The 11,392-nt window shown below is 39.5% G+C and overlaps 1 protein-coding gene across 1 annotated transcript in view; it reads left to right on the top strand.

Moving 5' to 3' along the window:
* Positions 1–9,121, top strand: part of LOC121379062 (A disintegrin and metalloproteinase with thrombospondin motifs 3-like) — a 71,883-nt gene extending 62,762 nt beyond the window's left edge. Inside the window, exons 19-23 of the mRNA XM_041507520.1 lie at positions 3,006–3,144; positions 4,859–4,991; positions 5,441–5,660; positions 6,203–6,335; positions 7,101–9,121. Coding sequence (XP_041363454.1) covers positions 3,006–3,144; positions 4,859–4,991; positions 5,441–5,660; positions 6,203–6,335; positions 7,101–7,324 — 849 coding nt within the window. The 3' untranslated portion in view covers positions 7,325–9,121. The remainder of the gene's footprint in view (positions 1–3,005; positions 3,145–4,858; positions 4,992–5,440; positions 5,661–6,202; positions 6,336–7,100) is intronic.
* The last annotated feature ends 2,271 nt before the right edge of the window (positions 9,122–11,392 follow it).

Here is an 11,392-nt window from a genome sequence, read left to right on the forward strand (position 1 = left end):
CCCACAAAATAACATTTTGTTTAAAGGCGCATTTCCTAGTTTCAACCTGTAAGAGATGGACACTAACTTTAATTAATCGACAAACCTGCAACACCTTTAGACAAACTCATATCAGAGTCTGAACGCTGGAACGCTTCTCGTTTCGACAGCCTGCACCACCAGGTTGGATTCTTTTTTAGCGAGATTCCTTGCCTCCACGTCATTTCTCCGTCTGACTGTCGACTTGTTTTTTTCGTGACTCGTATGATGGCCATTCTGCAGAACGCCACGGTTGTTCGCGTTTAGTCTCTACATGTCCGAGCCTGTCCTAGCAGCACTGGAAGATTGACCGCCCCACTCTAAGAAGAAATAGGAAGCGGGGACGGCCCCTACTACTCTTTTTCTAGACTTTACCTTGCTTTATAGTGATACCATCTCGAATCCTCCGGAGTCGGGCCCGTCCGCACCACTATACCAACCCATGACGACTGGACTATATCCTAGTCTGATACTCTCTCTCGTTCAGACGGATCCGGCTTCTCAAGATCCGTGTACAGCTCTCTCTCTCTCTCTCTCTCTCTCTCTCTCTCTCTCTCTCTCTCTCTCTCTCTCTCTCTCTCTCTCTCTCTCTCTCTCTCTCTCTCTCTCTCTATATATATATATATATATATATATATTGATCACTTAATATTCTGGATATCTTGCACATCAAAATTTAATGCGGTAGTAAACAAGAGAACTGTTTTTAAATAACAATATATTGAAAGCTTATCGCATGACAATTGTTGAACATGTACTAAAGACAGAGTCATACAGGTCACGTGATTTGAAATAAACACATCGTCTAGGCTCGATTGTAGCCTGCCTTCTTTTCAGCTAACACTCGGTCACCTAGGCTATTGTTCTTGCAGGTGTTTGTCTGGGGTTTTTTTTCTTTCTTTTTTACTTTTTTTTTTTTGAAATACGTGTATTTATAGTTCCAGACAGAACCCCCCCCCCCCCCCCACACACACACACACACCCACCCCACCGTTATTTCAAATGTCATTTTCTATTTATATTTTCTTAGTTGCTGATGTCTAAACAAATGTCGCTTTAGCTGAGACATTTGGGTTCATGTCATGTATTTGTTTTCAAAATTTCATAAAAGATCATAAGCCATTTGACTTCAAAATGGCCGTATTAGTTGTATTTCAAGGGAAACTATTCTAGGTGTCCTTGCCATTATTAGTCCCAACCTGTCCAACCACAGGGGACGATAGATTTCGTCTCTATCCTTCTGTATGTTTGTCTGTCCGTCCGTCCATCCGTCTGTCCCACATGTAGTTTTCCGGATGTTTTTTTCCCCACAATACTTCAGTATATTGATCTGAAATATTTTGTATAGTTTTATCAAGTACTGTTACAGATCAAGTTTGACTTTCATGGCGATTTACCCATTTGTGACAGAGATGTGGCCCTTAAAGGGACATTCCCGAGTTTGCTGCAATTTTAAAGATGTTATCGACTAACAGAGACTTTTTAACGATTGTAATTACATATCAAATATATATTTCTGTATAACATATTAGTGGCGGTATACTAAACGTGTTTCTAATCTTTTTAGTATTGGTACTAGTTTAAATTTCATTTTATTTCCTAAAATATGTTTGTTTTCGTACGTACGAAATTATTTGAAGACAAACTCCAGTTTGGGCTTCTTACAAATATTAAGACGACCAGAAACACATTGGATGTACAGACAAGAAACAAGAAAATATATTTAATATGTAAGTTTAATCGTAGAAATATTTTATTAGTCGAAAACATCTTACAATGGAGCAAACTCAGGAATGTCCCTTTAAACGTAGGAAATACGAAATTTAGTTTTTCGAGCTTTTTTCTTCGGAATTTCTAAAACATACTGAGCTGACATTTTGTGTATAGTTTTATCAAGTACTGTTACAGATCAAGTATGACTTTCATGGCGACAGTCTGATTAAAATTAGCTCTACTGGTCTCGCCAGTAGATCTAACTGCATTGCATGGACTCCCATGTCCAGGTGACATTTCATCTATACATAACAATTTAAAAATCGACCAATTACACATCGCCTTTTATAACGTTATTCGGGAGCATACAAATTCTAAAAATATCGGTCGAAACTATTTATGCAATAGGCGAACTTGTTGGTCTATTTCAACATTGAAAAAACAGGGGGGGGGGGGGGGGGGGGGGAGGAATGCAGTAATAAACTGGATTGTATACTAGTATAAACAGATTTTATGGCTATACCATCACGGTTTTTTTTTTTTTTTCGTCTTGAAACGAATTTTATATAAAAATGTATATTGAAATTAGTTTCCGGCATACTTCGTAATTCACCCGAATTATTTCGTATACCTTCGGCATAATCCCGAATGTTTTCAAATTCTTTTCAAATCACTGGCATGATTTTGCAAGTAAGGTTTTGATTGGTCGAATGAAAGGTCAGCTGGACATGAGCTCTAACGGGCTGCTGTTAGATAGATCCACATGTAATAGTGGAGCTAATTTTAATTAGATTGTCATGACGATATACCAGTTTTTAAGAGTTATTTGTTGAGCCATGCAGGGGGACATGTATTGCTTTAGCAGTACTCTCAGAATGGTTGTTCTCCACCGTTTGTAAGGGGCGGGACGTAGCCCAGTAGTACAACACTCACTCGATGCGCGGTCGGCCTGGGATCGATCCCCGTCGGTGGGCCCATTGGGCTATTTCTCGTTCCAGCCAGTGCACCACGACTGGTATATCAAAGGCCGTGGTATATACTACCCTGTCTGTGGGATGGTGCATATAAAAGATCCCTTGCTGATAATCGAAAAGAGTAGCCCATGAAGTGGCGACAGCGGGTTTCATCTTTCAATATCTGTGTGATTCTTAAACATATGTCTGACGCCATATAACCGTAAATAAAATGTGTTGAGTGCGTCGTTAAATAAAACATTTCTTTCATTTTTTTTCCATTGTTTGTGTTCTGCCAGTAACTGCTGTGTTGTTTTCCAGTTCTATCCCAACAGCTACAGGAAGAAGGCGTCGGTGACGTACTCGTACACGGTGAACAAAGACGACCACACCCTAGAGAAGTACAAGTACAGGTGGAAGTTCGAGAAGTGGTCAGGGTGCTCCGTCACCTGTGGAACCGGTGGGCATACCGCGACTCCACTCCATGTAGAAACACGCGTTCTGTTGTTCTCTTTCAGTGCAGTTTTTTGTTGTTGTTTTTTTCTGTCTGCCGCTGCCGTTTATCAACGTCATGTTATCCACCTATTATTTCAGCTGATATCACCTATATTCCTTTCATTCGCGTCACCTGTATAATTCATGTCGCCAAAGTTAAAGTTTGTTTTGTTTCACGACACCACTAGAGCACATTGACTTATTCATCAGCGGCTATTGGATGTCAAATATTTGGTAATGTTGACATAGTCTTAGAGAGGAAACCAGCTACATTTTATTTTCATTAGTAGCAAGGGATCTTTTATATGCACCATCCCACAGACAGGATAGTACATACCACAGCCTTTGATATACCAGTCATGGTGCACTGGCTAGGACGAGAAATAGTCCAATGGGCTCACCAATGGGGATCGATCCCAGACCAACCGCACATCAGGCGAGCACTTTACCACTGAGTTATGTCCAGCCCTTCGTGACACAAATTCCTTCAATTCGTGTCACCTATTCCTGCAGTTCATGTTACATTTTTCAGTGCTTGCCACTTATTCATTCAATTCATGCCACCTATTCCTGAATTATTGTAATTGATTTTGTTGCATGTCATCAATTCTTGTCATCTATTCCTGCAATACATATCATTATTTCAGTTCATGTCACCTATTCCTTCAATTCAAGTAACTTATTCCTTGAATTAAATGACCTATTCTTTCACGTAACCTATGCACTCTATTCATGTCAGATATTTTTTTCAGATCGTGTCACCTATTCTTCCAGTTCTTACAGTCTTTCAATTCAATTATTCCTTCAATTCATGCCACATATTCCTTCAATTCAATCTCATATTCGCTCGTGTCATTTGTTTATAAAATTCGTCTCCTATTCATTCAATCACTTGTGCTCGTTTCCCATTATTTGTTTAATTCTCCAACTGTCTTTTGTTCTAGCTTTGTTATTATATATATATTCTTATATACATGTGTATATATACAGTAGAATCCAGGGCCGTAGCTAGGATTTTTTTTTTTTTCGGGGGGGGGGGGGGGGGGCGGACAACTGAGTAGTTAATAGTCTAAAACTCCTTAACAGTTAAGAAGAGAATTTTCTTTAAGTTTCTATGCTTTCCGGATTTTTTCCGGGGGGGAGCCTGGAATCTCGTTGGGTCGAACTCGGAAGGGTCGAATACACCTCAGTGCTCGAACCAAAAACGAAGGAAGGAAATGTTCTATTTAACGACGCACTCAACACATTTTATTTACAGTTATATGGCATCAGACATACGGTTAAGGATCACACAGATATTGAGAGAGGAAACCCGTTGTCGCCACTCCATGGGCTATTCTTTTCGATTAGCAGCAAGGATCTTTTGTATGCACATCCCACAGACAGGATAGTACATACCACGGCCTTTGTTACACCAGTTGTGGAGCACTGGCTGGGACGAGAAATAGTCCAGTGGGTCCACCGAAGGGGATCGATCCTAGACCGACCGCTGGACTACGTCCCGCCCCAAACCAAAAACGAAGTCCCGAGTTACACTGTGTTGACCCAGTGGTTAGGTCGAACACTTTCTGGAACACCGACGGGGTTCGAGCCAACGGGATATATATTTATTTATTGTCATATAAGTCAATGTATGTATTATTGTTCTCTTTTTCCAATGCGTTTCTCCCCCACTTCAGGCGTGCAGTCCATCATACACGGATGTTTCGACAAGGGAAGTGGAGCCAGACTGAATAATGAGATGTGTAGCTACCTGGACACGCCCAGGAAAGACCAGGCCACGTGTCACAGAGAGCCGTGCGAACAGTACAAGTACGTTTAAACCACAAACTGCCGCATCCACGGTAGTTTATTGTCATGTCATATCATAGTTTACACGTGGATAAATGGACTGTAGATACTGCAACAACTATTTCATCTATACTAGCCTCGTTCTTAAAAGTACAATATACACGTGCATAGACTTACAGGTTGTTGTTGTTGTTGTTTGTTTTGTTTTTTTTGGGGGGGGGGGGTTGGAGGCGGGGAGGGGCCTCTTTGTATTTCAGTTTCTCTATCGGTCTGTCTGCCTCTATCTATCTATGTATCTCTCTCTCTCTCTCTCTCTCTCTCTCTCTCTCTCTCTCTCTCAATACAAATACACACTCGCCACCTATTAAACAACATACCAGGGTGTGATTTAAAGAATGTCATATAAAAATATATGCTCATGTACTTTACACACATTGTCATTTCTCAACTTCTCTCTCTTTTTTTTTTAGGTACAACTGGGTTATGTCAAACAAGTTTACCGAATGCTCCATTTCGTGTGGGGAAGGGGGTATGAAGAAACGACTGTTTAGCTGTGAAATTGCCTATCACAATGGAACTTTTATTCCAACATCCATGGACAAATGTTCTCACCTTGACGAACCCATCGAAGAGGAGCCGTGCAATGACTTCCCGTGTTTACAGAAGTGGACAGTTGGAGAATGGGGGAAGGTAGAGCAAAACTTATTATTTTAAAGCTGCTTACTTGTATGTGCGCGCGCGCGCGCGCGCGTGCGTTGTGTGACTCCAGTTTTAGACACTAGAATAAATATAATATTCAAAATTCTAAAGACGTTTTTATCAGGGCCTTTTATAGTAGGGTGGAAGGTGGAAGAGGGGGGTTACAACCTCAGAAAAATACAAAGAAGAGCTGTTCTTAGTCAAAAGTGGTCTTTTGTGCACCCGGAGAAGACCCTCTATTACTACGTCCCGATTCATTATTGTGTTTACTGCCACCCAACTGATGTTAGGTTGGGTACAGCCCAGGGGCCTAATTCACAAAAGTCTCTTAGGCTCTGCTGTACAACAAACCATTCTCTTTGTAAGTATTTTAGCATTGCACTGCGAGATCGCAAAGTTGCGAGATTTTGTGAATTAGGCCCCTGGAAGTTAAAAAAAGAAGAAAATATATATATAGTTAGTTAGGATAGATCATCCACATTAGTTATATCCCCATTCTTCATTATCCATATGGATTCCGGTTTTTTTCTCAGTGCTCCAAGACATGCGGTATGGGCGTGATGAAGAGAACAGTGTACTGTGTAGAAAAGGGTTCTCCGAACGTAAAATTGTGTTTCCCAGAAAAGCATCCATCAGAAAAAATATGCAGTGGACCATCATGTCGCGGCAAGTATTGAAACAAAATATAGAAAGAATTAATCAAGTTTGTGTGGTTTAACCACACATTGATTAGTTAACTAATGCTTGGCTATTGGATGGCAAACATTTAGTAATTCTGACACGTCTTTAGAGGGAAACCCATTACATGTTTTCTTTAATTACCAGCAAGAGATCTTTTATATGAATTTTCCAATAGACGGTCTTTGATATACCAATCGTGGGACAGTGGTTGGAACGGGAAAAACCCAATCAGACAATAGCTCCACCAAAGGAATTCAATCTGCGACCAAAGCACCTCAGTCGAGCGCTCTACCGATCAGAATTAGTATAAAAAATATAAGTATACACGTACCAGTATGTGCATACATATCCGGTATATAAACAATAATCTAATTAATGAAATAAGGGCGGGACATAACCAAGTGTTAAAGCGGTCGCCTGATGCGAGGTCGGTTTAAGATTGATCTCCGTCTGGTGGGCCCATTGGGCTATTTCTCGTTCCAGCCAGTGCACCACGACTGATACATCAAAGGCCGTTGTCTGTGATATTCTGTCTGTGGGATGGTGCATATAAAAGATCCCTTGCTACTAGCGGAAAATGTAGCGGTTTCCTAAGACTATATATCGGAATTACCAAATGTTTGACATCCAATAGCCAGATGATTAAATCAATGTGTAGTTAAAAAAAAAAAAAACTTAACTTTTAAAAAAGTACCATGAAAATATCAAATAAACTTGAAATATTTTTAAAATCAATCATTTATCTTGCAGCCTCACAACGCGACATGGCCTGTAAGGACAAATATCCTTTCTGCAGAATGGCGTCCTCCAAGAAATGTCGTCTGGCGGGTTTCAGGAAAATGTGCTGTGCCGCCTGCCAGAAGGGCAGACGACGATCTCCCGCGTACAGACGCTGGTACGCCATGATTAAAAAACGACGAGCCAGGATGAGATCTTTAAGACTCAGGAAGTTTAGGAGATTCAAGAAGTCGTAATTCTAGACAGTTAATAATTACTACAGTTTGTCATCATCACTCGCGGTTTTCAACGCCTACAATAGCGGGTTATTCAAAAGACAGATCAGGAAATGTAGGAGGTCTACATGAAAAACAGGTCGTTGTAGATAGGTCGTTAAAATCCACTAAGTTCATCTTTCTACATTTAGTAGCAAATAATTGTGGATATCTAGACAGTTGATACTACAGTTGCCAACAACTCTACCATTTTGACCACAAGCAATAAAGGGATTATTCAAAACACTGAAGAAGATTTAGACATAAACAATGTAGTTCTAGACATATAAAATTTAATGTTTTCATCACCTAGTTTTCGTATTACCAATAAACGTATTATTTAAAATTATAAGGAAGTTTAAAAAATGAAGGACGTACCTAGCATTGGGTATGGGGTGGGGGTGGGGGCAATTGCCAGCCCAGACAAATAAGAATAAGTTCCAATATTAGTTGACAAGTGTTCTTCATTATACATCTTGAGAAGATGTTATTACTTTGCCCCGATTCTTCTTTCTTTTCTTTTTTTGTACTACTTAAGTTAATAATGGCTAAGTACGTCCCTAGAAATTAAAAAAATTGTAGTAATACAGTGTTAAAATTTACTACAATTCATCTTCAACACTCGTTCTCAGTTAATATTTACTACACTGTTCAAAGTCATTTCCAACAGTAGCAATAAGCGGTTTATTAAAAAAGACTGATAAAGTTCTAAAATAGAGTTCTAGACTGTTGATAACATTTCACTACAATTTTATTTCACCTCTCACTATTAACCCTAGCAAACGTATTAGACGATGGATATTTACTACAATTTATCTTCACTTTTAACACTACAGAAGACAGGAAATTTAGTAGAAAATGAATAGTTCTAGGCAGCTGATATCACTAAAAATTATTTTCATCATTACCATAAAGTGTTGCACCTTAAATTAAAGGTCCTTTGTCATCATTTTAGATCTAACCCGATCTACTTAGTAGAAAATATTTTATAAAAACCCCACAAAAAACCCAGACCTGAAAATCATATCCCAGTAAAAATGCGGATTATACCTTGTCACAGCACGGACGCTGTAGGAATATGTGCGTCGACTGGACATTTCTTAGTGAAACATTACGCGGGTGTACCCAAGGTAAACGTGCTTAAACCCATAAGTGTACGAGACGGGGGGGGGGGGGGGGGGGGGGACAGCACCTGCTCTACTAGTGCTGAAGCAAAACTTCAAATTCGGGCACAAATTATACAGATATTCGGGCACAATGCGCTAACCCGAGACCTTTTTATCTTATATTTCCATCATTATACCCTCAAAATTAGTTGTAATCTATCTAAAAATGCATAGTTATTCATTTGCAACCCTATATACCTGTATGGTAGTAATGGTAACATGAATAAATGTTATTATGATTCGGGCATTTTCGTTTAATTCGGGCAAAAGCCAGCTTGCACCACCCGCAACAAAAATGGGAGCCCGTTGCCTATGCTTAAACCTTCAGTGGTTGCAAGCACACGTCAAATGGTTGGTTGTCATAAGTGTCTGAACACGCCACACTATATATTAATTCGCCTCTTACGGTCGATTTTGTGGAAGAACTACCAAGGCCCAATTCCACTTAAGCATTTTATAGCATAACATAACGCTACAAAAGCGTTAGTAAAACGTTTTTTTTGTGGGTTTTTTTTGTTGTTGCTGTAATGGAGTTACATTTGGTAATTCTGACGTGTAGTCATCAGAGGAAACCCGCTACATTTTTTTACTAATGCAGCAAGGGATCTTGTATACGCACTTTCCAACAGACAGGAAAACATATGCCACGGCATTTGTTCAGCTGAATGGATCCACCGAGGTGGTTCGATCCTGCGACGCAAGCACCTAAAGCAAGCACTAAATCGACTGAGCTAAATCCTGCCCCTTAAAGGGAAAAAGTCAGTAGTGCATCCAGACCGAACACAAAAATGTTCGCAAGACTGGTGTATGAGCTTCACGTTAAACCAAATTACCACATCGGGGACCAGTCAAATCGTTCACGAACGTTAGCATTGCTCGATGTTGGTGAACATATAACAGTTATCAAATGTACATTAATTTACACAGTAAAATAATGCATAAACATGAAATAAGATTGTATTCTTAGAATAGAAGTTTGTAGTTTTGTTGTGGTTTTTGTTGTATTTTTTATTTTGTTAATGGAAATGTCCTGCTTTAATGTATGCTAAACAGCATTTTAATTTAGCAACCTCATTTTTAATACATAGGTGTTGGGGTACTAGTACGTCCAAAAATAATTTTGTATTGAAAATTAGTCTTAATGGCATATTTTCACATGCCATATGATATTATACCTGTATACTGTAATTCACAAGTCATTAAGAACCCCCTGAAATAATAAAGGACACCGACTTCCACTTTCATAAAAATGGCAGTTTATTCGATACATCTCTAGAATGATGACAAGCACGTGCATTAATTTATGCAGGCAAGCGGACTTTAAAAGGTGGGTAGAGTGAAATATATATTAGGAAATATTATGGCAAAAGCTGGGGGTAGGGGCGGTTCGAACCCAGAAACGCCTTCCATCAAGAAGGAAACGTTTTATTTAATGATGCACTCAACACATTTTATTTACGGTTATATGGTTGAGGATCACACATTGCGAGGAAACCTGATGTCGCCACTTCATGGGCTAGAGTAGCCTACTCTTTCCATATAGCAACAAGGGATCTTTTATATGCACCATCCCACAGACAGGATAACACATACCACGTCCTTTGCTATACCAGTCGTGGTGCAATGGCCGTCTTAAAGGTTGCATAACATTGGCAATGGCAGCCATAACCGGTTCATAGTATAAGTGAAATAGGAATGGTCGAGACTATCCTTCTGGGCATGTGGCGGTTCAACTCGCTACAGACTTCTTCCATAGTTATTGTGGTTCTTATTTGGTCTCAAATAGAGTATAGTCAAAACATATTAATGCAATAAAAATATTGAACAGTCATCTAATCACGTGTTTGTTGTTGCTTTTTGCCCCTCGTCAGTCATTACTCAACATGTCGTAGATTTCTGACTGGAATACAATACTTTATTAGTCATGGTAGGAAAAAACTTGCAGGGGTGGGCGAGTGCTTAATTTATCCGTATGTATTAACATCCTTCCCAATTCACACCACCAACCAGTGATGATGATCATCATCTACACTGATACATTTTATTGACGTGCTTATATCCAAACATGGGGCGGGGCTAAGCGCTTACACGAGGTGCATCCGTCGTAGGACCGAACCACCTCGGTGGATCCATTCAACTGATTGGTTTTTTTCTTATTCCGACCAGTGCACAACTGGTCAGTGAATGAATGAATGTTTTAACGACACCCAGAACGAAAAATACATTGGCTATTGGGTGTCGAACTATGGTACACAACTGGTCATGGAAATAAAAGGAAATGGTTTATTTAATGGCGCACTCAACACATTTTATTTACGGTTATATGATTAAGGACTATATATTGATGGAAAAAAACAAACCATGTCGCTACTTCATGGGCTACTCTTTTCGATTAGCAGTAAGGTATCTTTTATATGCATCGTCCCACAGACAGGATAGCACATACCACGGACTTTGATGTACCAGTCGTGATGCACTGGCTGGAGCGAGAAATTGCCCAATGGACCCTCAGACTGATTGACACAACTGGTCAAAAGGCAGTGCTAGCTCGAGACGTTCATCAAATACAAATTTTAATAACAACTGGCAAAGTTTAATTTAATCTGACGAAAAACAAATTGTGTAACGACTGATATTTTGTTGAAAAATAACTATAGGTTTTGAATTTTTTTAGATAATGTGGCTAAAATTTCTGAACACCCAGAACTAGCCCTATGTGGTATGTGCTTTCCTGTCTGTGGGGAAACTGTAGCACATTTCCGTGATGACTACTTATCATTAATCAATATGCTCTAGTTGTGTTGTTAAACAGACTCACTTTAATATATGCAAACACGGTTCAGGCAACCAGTGCACAAAATGCAGTTTTCCTCAAGACAATACA

Source organism: Gigantopelta aegis, chromosome 8 (assembly GCF_016097555.1).
Source record: "Gigantopelta aegis isolate Gae_Host chromosome 8, Gae_host_genome, whole genome shotgun sequence".
Classification (NCBI taxonomy): Eukaryota; Metazoa; Mollusca; class Gastropoda; order Neomphalida; family Peltospiridae; genus Gigantopelta; species Gigantopelta aegis.